The sequence below is a fragment of the Falco biarmicus genome, chromosome 5 (genome assembly GCF_023638135.1).
Source record: "Falco biarmicus isolate bFalBia1 chromosome 5, bFalBia1.pri, whole genome shotgun sequence".
NCBI lineage: Eukaryota > Metazoa > Chordata > Aves > Falconiformes > Falconidae > Falco > Falco biarmicus.
In genome coordinates this window covers 67,788,218-67,811,794 of record NC_079292.1, presented here as the reverse complement: position 1 = coordinate 67,811,794, position 23,577 = coordinate 67,788,218, and the positions used below count along the sequence as shown (strand labels likewise).

The window sequence follows — 23,577 nt, the reverse complement described above, 5'->3', positions numbered from 1 at the left end:
GTGGCCTTTTCTTTCTCTTCTACCTAATATGCCCCTCGTCGCATAACATGTCTTAGGACTTGTCAGATTGATCTTCTTCATTTTGTGCTGGAGGATTCTTGATCCTTCAGGTCTCACTTGCTGACCAAAACTTGGTGCTGATAAGTCTTTAGCAGAGGAAGTTTTTCTCACAGTTTTTTTTCAGCCAGATGGGTTAAGGTGAAGTGCATAGGACAAACAACAGAGAAAACACTGAGCTTAACATAACTTGGCTGTTTCACAGCTGATGAAGTCTTACTGCCCATATCTCCAGTGACATTATCTCACTAGCTTTCCCTGTCTCCAGAGTATTACAGGGGAATAAAATGAATAGGCGAGCCCTGAACAGAAGTGCTCCAACCCAATCTATTTTTCTTTTGCAGGTCACCTTTAACCTCCTCCAGGGTGGAAATTCCTTTTCTTTTCTCGTACTTATTTTTCAGTTTTGTTCTTACTCTATTTCTTTAACATTTTTTGTTCCTCCACCATGTTGTGCTTTGTTTGTGCTGCTGGCCGTGGAAGTGATTTAAAAATGCCCAGACTTTGAAACAAGTGATCTCCAGATGAAATTGCTCCCGAGGGCTCCTAGTAGTTGCAGGGGCAAGTGGGATAGATGTAGATTTAAGACCTATGGGTGAAGGCAACTGTAAATAAAAGTGCTAGCTGTGGAAAGTATCGGACAGGTTCCCAGGGAAGGGTATTTCAAAGAAGCTGTGTGCCCTGGGAGCATGGCTGGCAGCCTGTGGAGAACTCTAAATGTGTGGGGCGAGACCTCTCCCTATGCCCTAGGACTGGCTTGTCCCACCTTGATTGGGGGCGATTGCACAAGGTGCCCAAGATCAGGAGGAGCCTGGGTTCTGGCAGCTTTCCTGGGGAGATGAGGCCAGCAAGGCTGGGAGGTGAGTATGCACCGAGTACTGACAGCCCATCCACTGCCTGCAAAGCAACCCTAGACTCCACCATGGGAGTTTTCAACAGGCCACCTGGGTTGGGAGTCCTCTATAGCACCTGTGGGTGGAAGCTGGGAGGATTGAGCACAGGAATTGTCCTGCCTTACCTACCCTGGTCTTATGCATTTTCCCTGAATATACCCTACTGACCACTGTTTGGGGGAGGATGGCTTGGGTGGCAGAAGTCAGACCAGACCTGAGCTCTGAGCCTGCTCAGGGAGGAAGGAGGCAAGCCAACCTTGCCCCAGCTGCAGGCTGGCAGGATCCCTGAGGTTGTGGAGGTGAAGGCCATGCCTCAGAACTGGGCTCAAAAAAGCAGTGCCTGCCGGACCTGCTGTGCTGGCCAGCTGTGCTTCCCTTTCGAGGTGGTGGACTTGATGGGCTTAGTCAAAGGCAGGCAGCCTCACAGCTAGTAGCAGCTCTTTTCAGTGAGTGCAGCCCTATTCCTCTTTGCAAATTATCCTCGAGTGATTCTGCTTCTGCTTATTTTACAATGATTGTGCTAATGATTTTTGCAAATGAATTTTAAACCATGAGATGGCTAGCCTGATTATTTGGCTGCTTTTACTGCTGTCATCACATCCAATAGCTGTTATTCACAAAACACTCTTTGCACTTGTGTTTACTCACCCAGATTATATGGTGGGGTTGGGCTCATTTGCTGGATACCTCCCAAGCCAACGAAAGCTTTGGAGGTGGCAGCCCAAACGCTTCAAATGCAAATACTCAAGCCAGCGGGTATTTGTCTGAGTATCTGCCAAACTCCCATTTTCTGGGAACACGCTGGTGAATCAAAATTCAGTCTCATGAATGTTTATGGACAACAACCAACAGAACAGCTCCAAATCCCACCCTTCCAAACAAATTCTGTTTCTCTCCTAAAGTATGCTCCCAAACTCATTTGAGCTTACCCGTCCGTGTCTAGTTCTAGCCAGTTATGAAATATCCATGTACCCTCTTCTTTTCTTGGTCCCACTTTCCTTTCTTCTGGGAAAGGAAGGCGTTGCTCAGACTGATGCTGTGAGACATACTTGCTTCCCAGTGCCTTCAATACTCATTGCCTGCTTCTGCTTCTAACTTGCACAACAAATATTATACAGAAAACCTTTGTTGCTTTCAAATGCAGTTTTTATCCATTCAGTGGAAATGGCTGCTTTCTGGCTTGTTTTCTTTCCAGAGCAGCAGTGCATGAGGTAGGGAGACTGGGTTGCCATTTTTCAAGCGACAGGAGTGAATGTCTTTGCCTATGGCAACTGGTGTTTCCAGCTGACCCACTGCAGTTCTCTGGTGTTCCTCAGCCAGGACTGTGTGGGGAGCTGTGAAAATGCATGTAACGGGCTGGTTCCTTCAGGCCTGAGATCTGCACCTGCCCTGCAAGCAAACTGCTACCATCTCTCTCTGTCTTTTTATTTTAGGAGGTGTCATATGAGCAATGGGCCTTGAGGAGAGACTGAAGACCAAGAGGGAACAATGATGGACAGGTTAACGCTAGGCATGGCATGCTCAGGAAAGGGTGAGTTACGATATCTCGGTGGCTGAAGTTTCATTCCCTCTGACAAAAGGAGGCCAGGGGCTTTGCTGCTGGCTCCCCGCTGAAACTACCCTACCATCTGCATGTACCTACTCTAATTTGGTTTGTCTGGCTGAAGCAAATCTGACCTGGTAATACGGCATTGCATTTTAAAAAAGCCTGTTTCCCAGCTTGGACTCCGCAATGGCTGCAAAGCGAAGACGAGGGAGAGCTTGGTTTGGCACATCCAGGGCTGTGCCCATGCATGCCCCAGGAGACAGGGGGAGCGCACCTCTCCGGTCCTGCTTTCACCAAGAGCTGTGAGGAAGCTCTCTGAAACACTGTGAGCCTTGGCTTACCAGACAGGGACATGACCTCGCTCCTGGGGACTCAGCTGGCAGCAGTTCCAGCAGAGCACCGTGGCACAACAGGCGATAATGAATTCCCTGTTCTGCACTTCACCCTCCCTGCCTTTGCAGGTCTGGGCAGTGCAGGCTGCATAAATGCAGAATAGGTTTTCTAGGCAGCAAAGGCAGCACAATATTTTTTATCCCAGACAAAAGTCTAAAGAAAAGATTTCTGAGACAGATGTAGTTTACCTCTCTTTTAACTTTGTTAGCTGCTAATTGAGAGGTACTCAAGCTCACAGAGTGGCATGGGGAACACAGGCTCCCTGGCAGAGGAGAGGGATCGGGGTGCTCTATCAGACCTACAGCTCACTCCCAGAAAGGATTCCTGCTCACAGAATTTGCTTCAGCTCAGGGAAGATGCCTTTTCATCAGGATGCTTCCAGCCTGTGTGCAATCCTCCCACTCAGCTCTCACACCCTCGTGGGTTTACCCAGAAAAAATAATTTTCTTTCTCCACTGTCCCTCTCACCAGCCTGGACAGCCCTCCTGGCAACACCATCTTTCTCTTTTAATGGCTGAGATAACCTGGTGGGGGGTCTTACTGCCTCCCCCATGCTCTTCTAGGGCCTTATCCTGAAACATGATTTTTAAATATAATCCATTGGTAGGATATTAGTGCAGATGTAGATGGGACCACAAGCACCAATCTCAGCAAAGATGTGAGGCAGCACATTTTCCCTCCCATCTGTACGGGGTAAGGGCTTCAGCAGATGAACTGCATTAGGTTTAGCTGTGATGGGATATGGGTGTGATTGCTGTCTCTGAGGAAAGGAGGCATGAGGGACCTTCAAAGGAGAGTTTTGCTAATGAGAAATTAACAAAACTAATTGTGTGGGATTGCTGGTGTATCCTCAGCCCACCTGAGCACCCAGGGAGATGGTATGGGGTCATGGTTGGGGTGAAGCAAGCCCTTGTGTACGGGCTGGGGCATACAGGGAAATCCAGGTCACTGGCTGCATTGTCTCTGCAAGCGCTGAAAGCCACTAAGTGTACTTTTGTCACTAATTTAAGCATACCTAGCTCTGCTTTCACACAAAGAGAGGAGCTGGTAAGTGAGAAGGTGTTATTTTTGCCAGTGACATCTGGGGAGAATTATACTTTAATTCACTTGGGCTCTTTCCCCTGCACCTCTGAAAATGCTGCTGCTAATGAGGTGATGCTTGCAGAGCCAGCAGCTCCTGCATGCTGCCTTTGAAAGAGAATTCTTTGTGTTCCTGGTGGATGCAAATTGTCTTGGGCCCCAGAAAGAAGAAGAAAAGGGAAATAAAGGCTCCATGCAACCCCTTTTAGAACCAAAGACAGGATTTACACACTAAGCAACTGGTCGTTCATGTGTGGCTCATTCCCTTGGCTGGTGGCTGGTACCAGACACTTCAAATGAGGAGTATCCCTCTTCCTCTGCCTTCCCCCTTCACCCAAAAAGCCTGACCCACAGCCAGTAGTGCACCTGACTGGTGATGCTGTAGCGTCCTTTGGGACTATTCCTTCTGAGCCCTGCCTGCCCTGTTGCCCCTTTGCAGCACTGCGCTTTTACAAGCCTGGCCCTGTGCAAGGGCTGTGTCAGGCAGGGCTGTGTGAAAACAGAAGAGGCTCACAGAGACCCAGCCTCCCTGCTGTGCATGGTGTGCCGGACTTCTGCATCCTCTGCATGATTGCGGCCAACCCTGCTCGCGGAGAAGATGGAGACCACTGTCTGACTGCAAACACGAAGGGCAAGGGGTATGCACAGCACCTTTAACATGGCCTCTTAAGTGCTGCTGCAGCCATCCTTGCAGGAACTGCTGCAGCAACATGCATGCAACCAACGCCATGCAACCCACTCACCTGCTGCCTTCCCCATTTTTCAGCATCAGTCCCTTTGCCGGCGCTCCTGCCCTCCCTCCTGCCCATATGCCCTTGGAGACTCCTCTCTCCCAGCAACGTGTGTTTTTCCAGTGGCTCTGGGTATCCCCCCCGCACCACACCCGCGACATGCAGGGTGTTGATTTGACTGGACGTGAGCTCAAAGCTCATTAAGGGCTCATCGATACAGGCGATGAGGAGCTGCGTGGGGTGAGGCAGGGGTAGAGGGGCCCCAAGGCAGGAGGGGCTCATAGCTACCCTCTGTGTGGGAAAGCAGGCCAGTATGTGCCTCTCTGGGCTGGTGTCTCCGTGAGCGGCTCTGCGCACCCCAAGGACCTTCAACTGGCCAGCACCCTGAGGTAGGTGCATCCACTGGGACAGCACTGTCTGGTCTTGGGACATGAGTGCTGGGGTCAGAGAAAGGAGCATTGCAGTGGTGGTAGGGGACAGCTGCCTGCCTGCATGAGCATCCCTGGGGAAGGGCTGCTGCAGGTGCTGAGCTCTCTTCCATCCCAGCTGGGCTGGATGAGGGGATGAGGGGCTCAGCACCCTGAGGACAAGGCAGGATGAAGGATGGTTTCTGCCTCCTGAAAGGTGCTGTAGAGGTGAGCAAATGGAGGCAGGTCTGCCTGCCTGGTGCTCAGATGGGGGCAGTGTGAAGCAGGCATGCTGCCCAAAGCAGGAGCAGGCGTTGTCTATGCTTCACCCTCAGCTATACCACTGCTGTGCCTAAATTCCTTCTGCCGGTTACCATTGCCATTGCCATTGCAATGTGCCCTTGGTGAAGAAAGACACCAGTTACTGGGAAGGCAGCATCTTCCCCGTCTGTCACTCCTACACAGAGCTAACTGGATTCCCCTTGGTGTTAACAGGCAGCTGCAGCAACCAACCTCCACTTCAAACCCCTCTCACCCCCAGTAAAAGCCCAGGCTAGGAGGGTGTTTCTGCTGCAGTGTAGAAGCAGGTCACGAGCCACCACCCCACACACACTGTGCTGCTGGGGGGGACCTGCAGGTGCTGCTCCCTGCCCTGCTGGGGGAGCAGCCCCCCACTGCCTTCCGGGGAGCTGGTGCTGCCAGGTGGGTTGAAGGGGAGGACAGTTGTCCCACAGCAGCACCACCAGAAAGTGTTGTTGGGGGCCTGAAAGCTGAAAAGCTTCTCACAGTGCCTGTGGGCTGGGGGGAGATGTAGTGAGCTTAAATAATGGCTCAGTAAAGATCTTGAAACAGCACTGAGGTGAAACCCCAGGCAAGTTTCCCTGCAGAGGGTCTCCAGTGGATAGGGCTCAAGGGGTGGGCTAGGCGATATGCATAGAGGAGGGATCAGTATAGCTGCCCCTCCCTGGGGCTGGGACAGCCCTTCCCCACCTTGTGTGTTACAGTCCCAAGGATCAGCCCAAAACACCGTGTTTCAGGCTCTTGGCATCCCTTTACAGAGGTCCTGCAAGCTCTGGCTGTCTCTGACAGTGGAGCTGAGCTTACCTGCCTGTACAGCTGCTGGGGTGTTTCCTTCCTATCTCCCTGTGGGTGGTCAGGCATTGGAACAGACTGCCCAGGGAAGTGATGGAATCACCATCCTTGGAAGTGTTTAAAAAACACGTAGATGAGGTGCTTAGGGGTCATGGTGGACTTGGCAGTCCTGGGTTAATGGTTGGACTTGATCTTAAAGGTCTTTTCCAACCTAAATGATTCTATGATTCTATATGATTCTATCTCCAAGACACTGACCCTGAAGGAGGTGCCTCATGCCCTATGTGAAGCCCTCCCCATCCCTCCTTTGTCTCCACAGCACTGGAGAACTGGTCAAACTCATTCACCCCCTCCCTCCCTCCCTTCCTACCTTCACCCTGCTCCCTACCCCCTGTAAGTGCTGCTTGGAGGGAGAGGCAGCCACAGCCTGGCTATCAAGGGCTCCCCAGTTTGCTGGTGACCTTGCTGCAATTCTGCCAATGCTTGGTGGACACCTCCAGGACATGTAATTTCAGTTCTTCTCCCTCCAAGGGAAGTTCTGTGACAGTTTGAGATTCTGTCAGGCCAAAGGCATGCAGCTGGAAATGTGTTTTCTCCTGGAGAAACTTAATGGGCACAAGGAACAAACAACTGAAATACTGAAAACGACTGATATAAGAACTGCTTATACTGGGGGTGGACCTCCCCATGATGCTGCTGTCTGTTTGCTGGGGATAGAGCAAATATGTGCCATGTCTAGCCCTTGTGGAGATGCTCGTGCAGTAAAGGCTGTGCCTGGCCCTGGAGGGTCAGTCTGCACCCCAGTACGGACTGGCTGTGTGAGCTGTGGCTCAGGTCTCTAGCCAAGGCAACAGGGACAACAGCTTTTCCTTCATCTGTCTTATCTCCTGATATTACAAGCCTTAAGGGAAGAGATGCTCCTTCTGCACCACTTGTATCATGCTTAGCGCAAGAAGTAGGGAGAGGAGAAGAAGACCTGAGTGTTAAAATAGTAGAGATAATAGTGCCCAGCTAGTTGCAGGCTGATCCTAGACGGCAGGGAGCGGTGCCCTTACTGGGTAATGAGCACATTTTCTGGGCTATTTCGAGGAAAACGTCAGCCAAGGGGCTGCCAGCTAGCAATGCTCATGCGTGGTTCCTGCAGAGGGAGTTGGCTCTGCCATTCTGTATTTTCCACCCCAAAAAAGCATATGAACAAATGGAGCCTTGCAGTAGCCTCAGGGCTCTGGGGCATGATTGTGTCTCTGGTTTCATGGAGAAGGAGAACAAAGAGTTTGGCATCTGAAAGCAGGACACAGTTTTCCTCTGTCTTGGCTGTGCTGCAGCAGGAAAATGATATTGTGTTCTGTGTGGTGAGCCTCTGGTCTTTCTTGGAGCTGGATACGCATGCCAGAGTGGCACCAGGCAGTGTCACAGGTGCCACATTTTGATTGAGCTCTTGGTGACTTGATGTAGTGCTCATTAGCTGCTGTGATCCTGCCCAGAAGAAGCAGAAGTCTCTGTTTTGTCTCCTCCTTCTCCCATCTATCTTCCCCTTTGTGCTTTCAGCTGAATGCAGTAGCAGAAATTTTTGAGGCAGTGCCAGGTTTTCACCCGCTCATCTTACTCCAAGAGCAGCAGGTGCTGTCCAGTGTGGCATGGGCTGGACTCACCTGTGCCCTGCAGGTGGGTCATGTCCCCAGCTGCAAGCTTCCCGGCCGCAGGGGACGTGCAGTGCCCAGTCCTTTTTTCCTCTGCCATGCAAGGTGAGGAAAGATTGCTTCCCTGCCATGCTGGACACTTCAAGGCAGTCTCTGGGTCATTCTCACGCTTGTTTCTGCTCTTTCCATGTAATTTTTTTTCTTTATTCACTCTTTCATTATTAAATTGTGACAATAAAGTCCAAGATTACTTTCTCAGGTGAAGGTCATCCCTTTCCATTGCAAGACCAATTTCATCCAACTTGCTCTGTTCAATGACTTCATAAAAAAACCCCCAACAAACTAAAAAAAAAAAACAAACCAGAACATATCAAGGCCAATACAGCAAATAACCACTGACATTAGTTACAGTGTCTCTGGAGGTGCATCAAATCCAGCTCTGCAAGTATGAAGTACTTGTGACTCCTGGCGAGATGGGGAAATTCACCCCTGTGAAGGCCACAGTCTCACTGAGGATGTTGCTGCAGCTCAGGGTTTGAGCTAAAATCTTAGCTCAGAGGCACAGTTTTTGTAAGGTAGCAGCTGGTGGGAGCAGTAACTCACACTGCATCAGCTGGGCTGTGACACTGCAGCCTTCCTGGGGGAAAAAGTGAAGGGGCCAGCAGGGATGCCCACCCACACTGCGGTGGCAGTGCCTGTATGTCATGCTGGGCTGTAATGAAAAGGGAACAGGAGGTACAAGATAAGTGAGAAATTCCAGCTGAAATTGCTGTCTGATCATTTTTAGGCACTTCTGCCCCAGCGATGTTCGCGGTGAAGTCGCTGGAAGGTTTTTTCCGTTAGGTTCCCTGGAGCGAGATCATCCCTTAGCAAGGAACAAGGCAGGCAGGGGAGGCCAATGAAAGTTATTCCTGGGTTGTGTGTACACAAAAAGTGGAGAAATATGTGCAAAACATCAGCTTCTGTCCTAGAGGAGGAATAGTGAGTTGGGGTGGTTTTTTGCTCAGCAGAATTAATGATACCTGCTTTTATCTTCATAAGGTCCCTTGTCCCTCCACCTGTCGTGACAGGTCCCTGACGGCAGTGTTTGCTGTCTCTCTAGTTCCCCCCCAGCCCATCCCCAGTGCTCCTGCCTGTCTCCCATGTCTCCAGGCTGCCCTCCTAGGAGCTGCCTCCCTCCTCCCTGCCCCGTGCAGGCTGGCTGGCTGGTGGTGATGCGCAGTGGGGCACTCGTGGGGTCACCCCACCGCCCTTCCCCGGGAGAAGCACTAACCTGAGTCTCTTCCCTCACTCCATTCCCTGCTTCTTGAGGAACTTGATGTCTTTGAGGGCTGTGCTCCTTTTTCAAGTATGGGTGAAAGTACCACTCGCGCCAGGTCTGGACAGTCTCTGGGAGCCAAGGAAGAGCCCTGCCAGCTCTCCCCTTCCCAGGGAAGCTTTTCAGGTGCCAGAATGAGCCTTAAATGACAGCACTACAGTGGCTCAGAGGGTGCATCATTTGCATTATTCAAAAAAAGACACAAAGCCCTGGCTTTCCTTTCAGACAATGTGAGGTGGCCCCAGCCACTGAGGTCAGAGCAGCCGTGGTAGGTGAAGCACAGCCTGTGGCCTGGAGCAGGATCCAACCCTACTTCCCCTTGAGGGATGAGGAAACAGAGGAGATTCAAGTGGGCATCCGTAGCCAGAGAGGGCATTGCAATAGCTGACCCAATTCCTCCTGTGTGCATAATGCAAACATCAAGGTGCAGCTTGGCAAAGCAACCACACAGTAGGCTGTGGCCAGCACCAGCAGCTCAGCGGTTCTTTACCTGGTTTTTTTCAGGGCCATGAGGGACTGCCACAGCCCTCCTGGGATCACAGCCTGGGGCTGCGAGATGTATTCTGGCCCCATGTGGCTGTCTTGTTTGTTTAATATTTTATGAAACATGGTTCATGACCCTCTTGCCCCTTCTGTGTATCTAGATAGGGTTGTGGTGTGGTGCCAGCCTCACCTCCCACAATTGTCTGGAGCGATGCTGGTCAGTCAGGGCTGCTGGCGGAAGAGGGAGGTTGGGCAACAGCTGCAGGTCAGACTTGGACATCAACCCACATCTCATGCAGGAGTGTCAAAAAGGGGGGTGGAGGTGGAGGCCACCTCGCAGTTTCATCACAAAGGGGAGTTGATTTATTTTCTGCCCACGTCCTCTGTGAGCACTGATTTCTCCTGTAACCAAGCAGTCACCTCTCTTCAGGGAAAGGGAGATGAAAAGCTGGGAGGCTGCACTGGCTGCCTCTTAGGCAGCATATAGACAGGGCTGTGAAACACAAGCCCTGGCCTCCTGACCCAGCTGGGCAGGACAGCAATGCTCCAGCCCTGAGTGGGCTCCAGGTGTGGCCTGTGACCCACCAGCGTCCTCAGGCTCCCACAGAGGGGGTCTTCTCCAGACCCTCCAGCTTCCATGGATGTGGGAAGCTCAAGCACATGCTGCTACTGCAGTGAGCAGAAAATCAGCCAAGAGTCTGCTGTGCCCTGATCACAGCTCTAAGCAAGACGCAAGAGCCTTGGGGTTACTTTGTTGTCATTAAAATGGTGTGGATGGAAGGAAAAGTCTAATTGACTGAACAGCAGCCTGCGCTGTGTAATTAAACTAATTCTGGCTCTACCTGCAAGGGTCAGAATTGATTTGTGTGGCTGTTAAAGCACTGACAAATGAGAGGTGGGAAGGTGTGAAAGTATTTCTTACGTGTGTTTCCACAGGTAATTTTGCTGTTTCGTTTCAGGCAATTTTATGGCCTTGAAATTTTTGGTTTCTGTCCAGTTTGAGGAGTCTGTTAATATTTCACACTGAAGCAGGGGAAAGCAAAAAGGTCACCACTGTTAGCAGCTTCAGGAGGCAGTGTTTCAAGTGGATATAATACTTTTCCAGGTCTATTTTGTTATTTGCAGTGGAGTTCCTCAAAAAAAAGGAGGGGAAGGGCTGTTTTCCAGGGTGCATTTCAGCCTGGCTCTGCACCTGCTGGGGAGCACACAATTGTTTATATTGACTTGAGCAGCAGCAGACCAGGCCTTCTGCACGACTCGGTGAAACTCGGGTCACTGCTTTACTGGCAGGGATTTATGAACCTAGCTTTTACTGATCGTTTTGAAAGTCCTGGCTTCAGAATATGATGTATTTGGAAGAAGCTGGATGAGGAACCTGCTAGTGTCATGTTTTAACTCTTTGACCTTGTTTTCAAGTCCTTGCAAGGCAGAGCCCACCTCCAGCTTGTAGCTCTGCTCTTATTGATTATCATTTTGAGTCCTTCAGGCATTTTGCTGTGCTCAAAGTGCTGTGTGCTTTTCAGAACAAATAATGTGACATGACAGAGAGCTGCTGAACCAACTCTCCTCTCTCCAGGCTGTCAGTACAGGGCAGAGCCCTGTCCTCGTGCTGGAGGAGGCCCATGTGGATATGTAGAGGGGCTGGTGCATTTTGTCCCAGAAGGACCATTTGTCCAGCGTGTGAACTAATGTCTAAACATAGGAGTCAAACACTAAGCCTGGAGCGACCAATGCCTGTACTTTTCCTGGTTAGAGCTGCGTGTCCAGGGAAGGACATGGTGTGGCTGGGCTGCAGGACATGTATGAGCCCTTCTGCCCTAATCATCCATCACTGTAGCAGACAGGACAGTAGGTGGGATAAACCTTCAGCAGGTCCTTTTGACTGTTTTTCTATTTCTTGACTGTGGAGACACCTATAAATCTAGTTTATTCTTTCTGAGCTGGAGATGAAGGACCTCACTTCTCAGGTAAGAAGAAACTGCCAGTACAGTTTGCTGCTCCTCTGCCATTCTGCCCCGAGAACATGAAATACGAGGTGTGACCATCTAGCTGCAGTATCGCTGCAGAACTGTGGCAGCAAGAACAAGGAAAAGAGCACAGGGAGAGCAGGACATATACATACTTTTTAAGATAGCAGCTTACCTACCATTTTTTGTCTCAGAAAAAAAAAGTAAGTCAAAATGGCTTCTGCTGAGCTTAATTTGTTATGTCTCCAGGCATAGCTAATTATCCTGACTTAGCCCAGCTCTGAATTCTTCCCAGGGGTTTTGGTGCTATTTCTTCTGTTTTGATTTATAATTTTTCTTTATTTTACTTTCCTCCTACATTTCTGTATAATCTTTTTGCTCCCTGCCTTACTGAGGAGCAGGAGCTGGTGTGACAGTACTGTCACAAGGTGTAAGATAGAAAGGGGATCTTTTAAGCAAAGCCTTTACTTCAAGTGTCCAGAAATGCATTCTTCTGGCATCTGCCTCCCGGGCAAGGTGAAACAACAGTCTTTTCTCCCCAGAAGGCTTTTCTGTGCTGTCACTTACTTCTGGGCTTACCTGCAACCATCTTCGGCCTACAGGCGTGAGGCTCAGGGCTGGCTATGTAGCTCAGAGGACTGGTTACAGCCTTCATCCCACAGCAAGGAGTTTTCTGGCTTCTCCACTGACGTACCAGAATGAATTAGTTATTTTCTAGTTCGCCCATTCCCTTCACAGTTGACACAGTTTTTCTAACCTCAGCGACAAATTCTGTGGGGGAAGGAAACCCATCTGCTTTAATTGTGGGGTGTAAACTATAGTAAGCAGGAGCTGATACTGCTGTCGAGCCTGGGCTTGAAAGACCATCTCTGTTCAGGATGCTTTAGAAATACCAGTCAATGAGTGCCCCAAGCACCCCATGGGGCAAATGGGTACTGTTTGTTTAGGAGACAAGACTGCCAAGAGTAAGCAGCTGAAACAAGACCAGCTTTAACAGCTAGAGCATGCCTCCTCTTCATAGCATTGCTTTGTTTCATGATATAGCCCTTCATTTTTTCTTTTTCTTCTTTTTTTTTTTTTTTTTTTAAACATACACCTAGGAATGTTTTTGTCAACAAACTTCTCTGGCAGACTGTAGCACTGGCCGCCCTAATAGCCCCAGGTGGAGGTTTAAATTCAGCTCTATGTAAAATGGGCTGAGAACTGGGTGAGAGCCATTGCTATGCCAGTCCCAGACGCTCCATGGCTGCACATTCCTGTGGAGTATCACCTTTTGCTCTTTTCGAACCTACCACCTGTTGTCTTAATTTAATTGCCCATAGTTCTTGTGGCAGAAATGGTGAATACTCATATTCTATGATACTGATAAATTTATCCTTTTCCTCACATTTGAGCATCCTTTTAGCTCTTCTCCATGCTGCCTTCTGACTTTGCAATATCTTCAGTAAAGGGGAAGGGAGAACTGCACTTAGTTTTTAAGATGAGTGCTATATTGGTTTTGACACTGGTGTCACAACGTAGCCTGTTCTCACTTTCTTTCTAAATTTTTTTGGTGTGTTGGTTATATACTTCTTAGGGCCTAAAATCAATGGAAATGTTCATTAAATTTTTAGTCAGACTCATCCAAATAACCTTCAGGACTTTGGAGTCCTGATGTCATGGGATTTCAGTGGTTCACAGGCTGGCTACAGTCACTAGTGAGCGTCACCTGAATACACATGGTGATTACAATATCACATGCGACATGGTGTACAAGGGGGTGCTGAGCTGATCAGCGATTTCCTCGCCAGCCATTGCAGGTGCACAGCTGTGATCACAGCTGTGTTGCTGCATGACAAGGGATTAGAGCACGAGATTGCAATGTGGGGCATGTCCGTACCAGAGGTGCCATTGCAAAGCTATGCTGTCACAGCCATGCATGGCTGGCCGGGCCACATGACCTCTCAGATGGCTCTATAGCTGGTGTACTCAGTTTTGGGCCCCAGACCTGGGGGATGTGGCACCTCCATCATGCCCTTCTGCACTGTTGCTGATACATGCTAGATGTATTTCTGTGCCTGGACTGCTCTGTGGTGGGTCACCCACAGGCTGTGACTTCCCTGCATGCATACTGGTCTTGGAGCCTTTCTTGCAGAACAGGTGTTGGGGTGAAAAGGAGAAAAGATGAGAGTTGAGGCGTTTGCTTTGTGCTGGTAACAACCAGGTCTGAGCCTGTTGTTAGCAGCCTATGTGACCATGGCTCCTCAGAATGGTAGCTGTGGAGCAAGGCAAAATTACCCTCCTTTTTCTCTCTGGGGAAAGCAGGGAGGCATGGATAGGCTGCCCTGATGTGCACCAGTCTATCCAGTGAGTCCAGCTAAACCCCAGCAAAGCTCCTAAACCTGCTACACTAACACAGGATACCTTCTTTCTTTACTTTCTCATCAGGAGCTTTGCCCAGCACTTACTTCATCCGTGGTCAGCCAGGGTGGAAACTGCCCTTCCTGCTCCTCCTGCCCCTGAGCAAGAGTGGCCATACATCTAAGTCACCATGGGCAAGATGGACAACACCTCCGTGGAGCTGAGCTCCCCCTCCGAGGTGAAGGAAGCAGCTCTGGAGGAGTCAGAGCCCATCGCCCCCGAGGCTGTGAGCACTAAGAAGAAGAAGAAGGAGATCCCAGACAGGGGCTCCTGGAAGGGGAGATTTGACTTCTTGCTGTCCTGCGTGGGCTATGCTATCGGTCTGGGCAATGTTTGGCGCTTTCCGTATCTCTGTGGCAAGAACGGAGGAGGTGAGAAACGCATAGCACCTGCGCTCATCCCTGAGCAGCCTTTTCCCATGAACGGGCTTCAGTTCAGTGTAGGTCTGGACAAGTGGCTGGTCCCCTGGCTGAGAGCTCTCCCTCATGATGTGAGTTATTAAGTTGCCAGGCGACTAGTTCCCATGGTCTGTGGGCTTTACTAGCAAGTGCAGAACGGGAAGCAGGAGCCCAAAGAAATATAACGCAGAGTTCGAGTTTTGTCAAGCTTCTCCAGTACTAATTTTCAGGGCTACAGCAAAGAGTGTCTGGGACCTCATTTATTTACAAGGAGGGCTATGCACATAGGCTGGATGCCTATGGGGCATTCCCAGGGAAATCAGGTTCTATCTGCTAATGGTGGGGTTCTCCTCAGTCTAGTGTATTCTCAAGGGGTAACAGCTTTGCATCTGAATTTGGGTCATGTGTCTGAGGAGTTTTGATTAGAAGCTTTGCATGGACCATAGCAGGGCCAAGCAGACACATATACAAGCATGCATATGTATGTACATGTATACATGCACCCCTCCAAAATGGTGTTTTTTCTTCAGCCTTGCAGGGAGATGATTTAGTGAGGGGGCTGTGGGCTGCTTTGGTGTCTGTAGAACAGAGGTTCTTTACTCACTGATGCCATGCCCAGCTCTCCCGTTGTTTTGGCCTGTTACTAAAATAATGTTCTCTCCCTGCCTGAAGAGATCCTCCTTGAATCATTTCTCAGGCTTCCCATACAAGTCCAAACCCCTTTGCCTCACCTTTAAGGCTGTATATATAATTTTAGTTTTGCCCATGTTTTAGTCATCCCATGTTGCCCTTTGCTTCCCTCTTAGCTCTTCAATCCCTGTCCCCAGTGCCTTGTTCATTCACACTGCTCTGAGGGGCTCTTCTCATGCTTCTTCTCTACATCTTTTTTCCTTTCCTTTTGCCTTTAATTCCTTTTTCAAAACCACTTTGGTTTTGCTCTCATGACTTCTCCTTATGTTGCCAGCCCACTTCTGCTGTCCATGATGTAGCTGGTGTAGGGTGCTCTTCTCCTTTCACCCTAGGAAAAAAGAGAGGGGTCCAGCTCCCTGCAGCAGCCTATCCGTGTAGGTCCGCAGCATTTAGGGGGATCTTGGCCCTTTCTCTGAAGCGTGTGGAGTGAGTCCCAGCGGGAGACCAGACAGTCATCCATTTTGACAAGATTTATAATTCGGTCTGTCATTTTGTGCAGAGGCGCAAGTATGTGGCTGAGCCAGGTGAGGTTTATGGGAATCAATCAGATCTACCTAGGGAAGCCTGTGCCACCATAGCTAGAACCACAGTGAGGGTCTGCTGGTGTTTTTAGCCACAGTCTGGCACCTGACTGTGCTAGCCCTCCTCAAACAACATTAGCCCCATGGCTAAGCCACAGAGCTGGTTTTGAGCCCAGTCTCTGCCCTGTGATCACCGCGCCTTCTGAAATATTCCGAATCTGCACTGCCCGTGGCTCTGTCTCCTCACACATAAAGGTGGGGATGACAATATAATGAGATGAGGGGTGTTTGGAAACTAAAATAAATTCTATTTATAAATTCAGCTGAGATCCTAGGACAGAGGCTGCTGGAGAGGTGTGGAGCACTACTGTTAACATTAGCAATGGCACAGGTTGATCTCTGCCCCAGCAGCTGCAGGCACACAGAGGGATCAGCCAGCTGCGAGCAAAAGCACCAGGCAGACAAAACGCAGGAATTAGCGCCTGCCTCCTCTCAAACACCCTGCCTCGCCGGCTGGTTCGTGCCATTCGTGGCAGACTGTATCTTGCTTGTTCCTCTCACCCCTACCCAGTCTGGCTGTTTGCAGGCACGACTGTTTCCGCAGCCGGCAATAATGAGCAGCGAGTGGAGGCTGCTGATGCCGGAGACAGGCAGGAGAGCTGACGCATGAGCGCGTCACCGGGAGCTGATGGGGAGCAGCGAGGAAGGGTGGCACCGCACGGCGTCTCATTTGCGGTCGGGTGGGCACCATCTTGGCTGTGCCCCGATGGAGGTGCCTCCGGAGGAGCAGGCTGTGGGTGGGACTCTAATTTTAGCGTCCTGCATGTGCGCTGCTCAGAGCACGGTCGTGTGGGCTGCTTCCATTACGCACTGGCAAATTGAACTGAATGGAAATATTGTCGTCTCACTTACTGCTGTCACATTGTATCGGCACATGGCTGATTTGCTCGGCATTGTAATCAGGCGCGTAATTAGGGGATATTTGGTCAGGGTACAGCAGCCTAGCGCAAGGCCCGTCGGCTGCAGGGAGCAGGCTTTACCCAGAGCGGTTCCTGGGCTCCCTGCTGGCTCTGCACACAGCTGAATGTGCCCAGTTATGACTAACACGTCAGCCTCTACACCGGTTTCTAACCTCATGCAGTCCTGATGTCAACAGAATTTTACCGGACTCTAAACAGACTCTAAATGCAGCTCAGTAGGTGCTAAAAATTGTCTGTGAGATCCTGAGCTTGAATAACTTGAGAGAATAACATTTCTTTAAATAAGCATCATGCTTTTCTCATTTACACATTGAGACTCCAAGCAACAGCATGTAACAGCTTGTAATGCTCAACTTCTGAATCGTGGGCAGTGTTCAGCATTTTAGGGATTAATTATTATTGCTTGCTGTACAGCATTAGGAGCTGGAGACTAAAGGCAGACAGGGGGGCTGCACAGTGAGTGTCAGGCACTACGTGATTCTTCCCTGCCTCCAGGGGCTGGTGCCATTACCCGTTTGACCCATGGACTTTGGAGACAAGTTTGGGCTCTCCCAAGGTCACACGCAATCATTTGTAGCAGGCCCAGGAATTGAACCAGACCTTTCAGCAGCCTGTCCAGGGCCAGAGATTAAAGACCATCCCTTTCTGTGCCAATGATTAGACACAGGCATGAAAACTTAAGGTACAAATTTCAGAACTGATTTCCCCTCTGGCTGTACAGCACCCGGGGATATTATCCCTGCCTGCTCAGGGAGCTGACTCTCCAGAGTGGCAGTGTCATTGCCAACTGCCCTCAGTTCAAGGCTTTTGTCTGGTTTGTAGACTTTCTTCTATTATAGAGGATTTTTGTTAAGCCAGGATAAATGACCTGGGTCTGAAAGTTTGTTTTTTTCTCAACAGTCTAATAAAATCTTTCACCTACAAACCTTCCTGGCCTGCTATAGATAAAAAACGCGGGATCATCAGGGCTGTGGCCAAATTTAATTAGCTGCTTGCACAGAAACGAGCAAGGCACTATGATGGCTGATAAGCTCCGTGTCCAAACTCTACGGTAAGGCACAACAGTAGCGAGGCAGCATCTGTGTCCTCAGAGCAGACCCCGGCTTCCCGCAGGGCTCCCAGGGGGCTGGACCTTGTATGCTGCGGCAGCGAGCGCGAGTGCAGGGGAGGATGCTGAGCAGGCAGCACTCCTCCTGCAGCAATGCTCAAAGCTGTTCGCTCCGCCACAGGCTGCTGATGAAGCCGAGAGCCTGTGCTTCCACGCCAGCTTGTGATTCAGGCTCATGGTCATCAAGCTGCTGGCCTGGAGCGTGTTTTCTTCCCACCAGCGGCTGCCAGTTCCTCTTGCATGTTGCCTCCCATGCATTTCCATGCCGGGTGCTGGCACCTGCCTCTCCCAGCTGGGCTCAGCTCCCCGCTTGGCAGGCAGGCATCCCCAGCTGGGTGTCCCCTGAGCCAGCATCCCTGGCTGTGCCTTGCCGCTTCTCTGCCCTTGGAGAGCAGCTGCTGGAGCCTGGCTTTGCCAGGTGCAAGCTGAGCTGCAGCTCTCTGGAGTGGCTTTGCTTGCTGAATCTGTGTTTGCTTTCCCACTGATGTCTGGAGAAGAAGACTCAGACTGACAGCTCAGCCCTCCAGCTAGTGCAGAAACCAGTGCCGTCCCAAACACTGCCAGCTGCTTCTGAGCAAACTGAGTGTCCCCTCTCTCTCCCCAGCCAGCATCTTCTGCAGGAGTTTGTTCTCCTCAGGAATGATGGCACGCTCCAGCACATGCATGAGGAAGCTGGAAAAGGAGTTTTGTCCCAAGTCCCAGAAGTCAGGATGACCTGAACATGTACAGACTTTAAATCACACAATGCGGCTCTCCTATTCTATTTGCTCTTCTAATTACGAGGTGCAAGTAATAACTCTAATGAATGGCTGCACCACCTCATTTCTAGTGCTGAGATGATTTCCACAGGGTCCATAAAGAGGAATGCTTTCACCAGGAATTTTAAGGGTAAAGCCTAGAACAAGGGTGGGGAGGTATATAGGGCTGTTACAAGAGCAAATACAGTCTTAACCACACTTTCCTTAGAATACTGAAATAGCTATAAAAAAAGAAAGTAGTGCCCATTGCCAGATATTCCCGTGCTTTTTCCTTCAAGGTGAAGAACTGGGAGCTGCTGCAAGCAGTATAGGAAAGATCAACAAGAACAAGTTACCAATGTCGGTGTCCAAGCTTTTGGGTTTGTTGTCAGATTTGGCTTAGCATTTCCTAAATACCTAATGAAGTGAGACTGGCATCACGTAGCTAGTGATGCCAGTATGTATGTATATATGATACATATATATCCATAGTGAACAGATAAGGGAAAGGCAGTGGCAATCTCAGTGGGCGACTCACTGAACATACCAACTCCAGTCGCAAACTGTCGCCTCTGAACAAATCTGCTCCTCATCACGTGGGTGCTGCAGAGCAAGAAACAGCAGCTGGAAGCATTTATTTCTTGGTAAAAGGGGAAGCCATCTGATAACATTGCTCCTTCTTTCAGGGGCCTTCCTCATTCCCTATTTCCTGACGCTGGTGTTTGCTGGGATTCCTCTATTCCTGCTGGAAACTGCTCTGGGCCAGTATACCTCTGTCGGCGGACTGGGAGTCTGGAAATTAGCACCCATGTTTAAAGGTACTGTACTGTAAGTTTGTGAAGGTGAAGATAATGGCACATAACTACAGAGAAAAACCCTTTAATGGTTTGGGAAGCAAATCAGCAAATCCATGGGGACTGGGATGGGGTGGTAGGTAAGGGGAGTTTTAGCCTTCTGTCTTTATCAAGCTGTCCTTGACCCTGGTGTCTGCAGTCACTAACATCACTGTGCTCTGTTCAAGCAGTCTTGTGCGGTGACAAGTTGCTTCATGAGCAGCAGGGACTGTGACAGAGGGGCACTGGTTGCAGAAGACCTGCCATAAGTGTCCCTGTATAGGTTTACTTTAATAATTATACATGGGAAAGCTGTAGACAGGAGATGTGAACCTGTTGCCATGTCTGGAGTGACTGCGTTCTGAAAACCAGTGGTGATTTAGAAATGTCTTGGATGTGGGAAAAGAGATTCTGCCAGGGAAGTGACTGGATCTTGGATTTCTTGGAGCTCTGTAGCACACTGAAGTGTAGCACTATTCACCCAGTGGAAACAGGTGGGTGAGAGATGTGAGGGAATGAGGCTCCCTTGCTGACCAGCTCACGGTGTAGGTGTAACACATGCTGTGTTGATGAGCTGATTCACTTTTTCTGGCTCTGCCTCAAAGCTCACTGTGGTGCCTGTGAGCTCAGTTGGGTACCAGAGACCTGGATTGATGCTGCTCTCTGCCTTCATTTGCAGGAGTGGGACTGGCAGCTGTGGTTCTCTCCTTCTGGCTGAACATCTACTACATCGTCATCATTGCCTGGGCTCTCTACTATCTCTTCAACTCTTTCACTGCGGTGAGTCACAGGCATGTCTACAGCGTGGCATTGGCTGTGTTCTGGGTCCCTACTCCCTGCTTTATGGGGAGTGAGTTGTTCAAGTTGCAAAACATGCACTAGCTGCTGGTAGTTTGTGCAAAGAGCCTTTGTCGGCACCCTGCTGGACCCTTCCTGAGGAGTTTATCGACCCTGTAGGCAAGCTGTGTAGTGCTGATGGGCACTGATGTTTTTCCTCTGGAGAGGATGATCCCCTGAAGGGGATGGTCCCAGCCCCTTTCTGGGAACTGCTCCCCACTCACATCAGTCTTTAAAGCTCAGCCTGTGTCTCTGCTCTATTTCTAGAGCTGTGCGAATCTATGAGCTGCACATTTCCACAACTGGTTTTGTCACATGTTCTTATTACCCAGGATTTGGTATTGACCTTAATTAGTCCTCCTTTACGCTTCTCTTGATAAATGAAATCCCGGGGATTTTTTTCTGCTGGGAAAATTATTCAGAAAGCATTTAGACATCTGCTTGTGACTGTCCCTTAACACATGCTTTGGCATTGTGGTTTATAGTGGGTTCCTCTCCCATAGGAGGGTCTGGAAGGCTAGAATCACACCCTGCATTAATTTCTTGATAGCTGAATGATTTATTTCAGCCCAGAAGCTGGGAAGAGCTCCCTTAAGTAAATCTCTGAGCAACCAGCAGCCTTAAAGACATAAACCTGTTGGTACATTCAGGTGTCACAGACCCAGCTGGTGACAGTGCTCATATCTACACAAGCAGCTCCAGGTGTTCAGCTCAAGACCTTTTACCAGAGATAATTCCAGATTCCCAAAAGGAGCCAAGATGCGAATAAAAAACCTAGGCTGATGCCTGTCCCCTGTCTCTCCTAAATTTGACTAGGAGTATTCTGAATATGAATAGGAGCCCAGCTGCCTTCTGCAGTTTCTGTCCTCTGAAATTCAAAGGAAATAGAGCAGCAACGAACCATCCCCCTGCCTGCCCCTCCTTATAAGAGCTGTGCAGCATCTCTGATGTGCAAACTGCTCGGTTGAAGGGCTGCTGTGCAATGCTTGAGCCCTTGCATTTGTTTCAGTGCAATTAGCAAGTCCACAATGAAATCACTGAGTGGTGCAAACAGCCTGGGTGGCCACCGGGGTGTCCCCACCTGCCCTTCCCATAGCCCTTCTTCTGCCAAGCCACTGTGCACCTTAGGAGGTATCATTTGCTGGAGCGAACTGATTTAGAGCGGGGGGTGAAGGCAGCACTTAGAGGCACTGATGCCACAAAGCACTTAAAACACAGATAACATTTCTAAAGGGGGTCTGTGTTTGTGGATGAATAGGAATGGATACAAACATCTTCTTAAAGCTTTGTTGAGCTGGAGCCTGAGGTCTTATCTGCAGAGGGAAATCATCCAGAATAGCCGTTCTGCATTTATCTACATGCACTGCACTTGGGAAATGAGATTGCTGCACATGGAGACGTATCTGAGCTGCTCTTGTTGGGCTGCCTTGGCCGTGGTACTACACGGCATGGGTGAGTTGCCCTGTGTGCTCGCACAGCCCCTGACAGTGCAGTTTCATTGCTTGCAGCGCCAGAGCCAATTGTAATAAATCTGTAGCGGTGTGCTGCTGTCACACTGTTACTTACAGTGTCAACATCTCCCAGGAATCACTTTGTGCTGCTTATAATCAGGGCAGAGGACAGCATGAAATAGCTACTACCCTTTAAATTTACTCCTGGGCTTATGTTACAGTAGTTTATTTGTGTAGCAAACTGTTTGCCCCCATTCTCAATGCCACATTGCTTTTTAAGCATTTGAAGCTTAGTATAAACGAGAAATAAGAAGCAAATCATTGTTTATTCTTTGTGCACTGAATTCCAGCCACTTGTTGAATAAAGCTAGCCAAAAGCTATAATGATTATAAGCACAATATCCCTTGGTAGCTATTTTAATTAGTAGCTATTAATTACCAGCAGTTAATTGGAAATGGCTTTCTGTCTGGGGAATTGCTACCATTTTATTAGAGCTACAGTATTGCCCTAATCACGTCATGATATTGTTTCCTGGAAAATCCATGTCACTATTTATCATTATTTTGGGAAATCATTTCATGCTTTTGGCTGCAAGGTTTCTGCCCATTCGGAGAAGCCTCCCATCCTCTTTGCAAAAACAATGGAGTTTCAGTTTTAAAGAAGCAAAATTTCACTTCTTACCGCTGCCCTGTGGAGATGTCACATTAATTCTAACCTTGCTGTCCTTGTGCTGGCACAGAACCTGCCATGGCAGAGCTGCGGGAATGCCTGGAACACCAACCGTTGCTTCTCCAACTACTCCCTGGATGACACCACCAATCTCACCAGCGCCGTCACCGAGTTCTGGGAGTATGTCCACAGCCTCCCTACACCAGGTTTCTCCCCCTTGCTGCGGCCAGGCCATCGTGCCTGCTCGCCAGGGCTGCAGCCATGCCTGCTAGCACCTTTCCTTGGACAGCCTTGGCAGGAGGGCATCAGAGCCGGCCATTGGCTGAGGTGGACATGCACACAGGGTGCTCTGTACAGCCGCAGGTCAGATGGATAGAGAGGATAACAGCCTCTCTGCCTCTCTTCTCCTTCCTTTACCCCATCACGATGAGCCTCAGGTCCCTTTAGGGTTTTGCAGGCTCTCGTGCTTGTCTGCACCTGGCCCTTTGCCCTTCAGCCACCTCTGGGTTCTCCAGTCCCTCTGACCCCAAGGGTTGGACTTCCCCCTAACATGTTCTTTCCTTAACGCCACCTCTGCCCCCCAGGAGGAACATGCACCAGATGTCTGGGGGCCTGGGGGAGCCTGGCACCATCCGCTGGCCCCTGGCTGGCACACTGGCCCTGGCCTGGCTGCTGGTCTACTTCTCCATCTGGAAGGGCGTGGAGTGGACAGGCAAGGTACGATGCAAGAACTGAGGGTTTCGGTGCTGCCTTGCATTGCCATGCTTGGGTCTCAGCTGTCAGAATGTCCTCTGGACTCAATTTTGTTTGAGTGCCTATAACTAAGGTTATGGTGTTTCGAGGCAGAATCACAGTAACAGATACTATTAAATTCCTGACATTTACCTTCCACGGCTGTAAAAATTGCTACCGTGTTTATGGTAATTTTCATTCTAAGCATAGGGAATAGCTCTTCCCTTTAAAGTCCCGGGTCTGGGTGCTCAGTCTCTTTGGGAATAGACTTGGGAAAAGATCTTCAGAGATTTCTTACATTTTCTACCTTGGGAGAGCCCTTTGAGAGAGTGAGGTCTCTTCCAGGCTCCCCCTTTTGAAAATCACAGTCTCGTAAAACGCTGCTGATGGAAAAAACCCCACCTCTTCCTTTGAAATTTTTCCTGCTGCCCTTTAAGCATTGGTGGGAGACCTTCAGATCAGAAGCACGTTGTTATTCGCTGTGTAACATTTCAGGCTAGCACAGTGGAGAGGTAATTGCTTAGTTTAGTGAAACAGCAATGCTGAGGTACTGAGATGTGTTATTTAGAGCACAGCGTGGTGTAGCGGGACAATACTATGAGAGTAATCTAGA

The 23,577-nt window shown here is 49.7% G+C and overlaps 1 protein-coding gene across 1 annotated transcript in view; it reads left to right on the top strand.

Annotated features, from left to right (window-relative positions):
* The first annotated feature begins 4,855 nt into the window (after window positions 1–4,855).
* LOC130149540 (sodium- and chloride-dependent GABA transporter 1-like) overlaps window positions 4,856–23,577 on the top strand; it is a 36,558-nt gene continuing 17,836 nt past the window's right edge. The window contains exons 1-6 of the mRNA XM_056339287.1: window positions 4,856–5,089; window positions 14,035–14,378; window positions 19,128–19,259; window positions 19,954–20,054; window positions 22,303–22,412; window positions 22,817–22,949. Coding sequence (XP_056195262.1) covers window positions 14,138–14,378; window positions 19,128–19,259; window positions 19,954–20,054; window positions 22,303–22,412; window positions 22,817–22,949 — 717 coding nt within the window. The 5' untranslated portion in view covers window positions 4,856–5,089; window positions 14,035–14,137. The remainder of the gene's footprint in view (window positions 5,090–14,034; window positions 14,379–19,127; window positions 19,260–19,953; window positions 20,055–22,302; window positions 22,413–22,816; window positions 22,950–23,577) is intronic.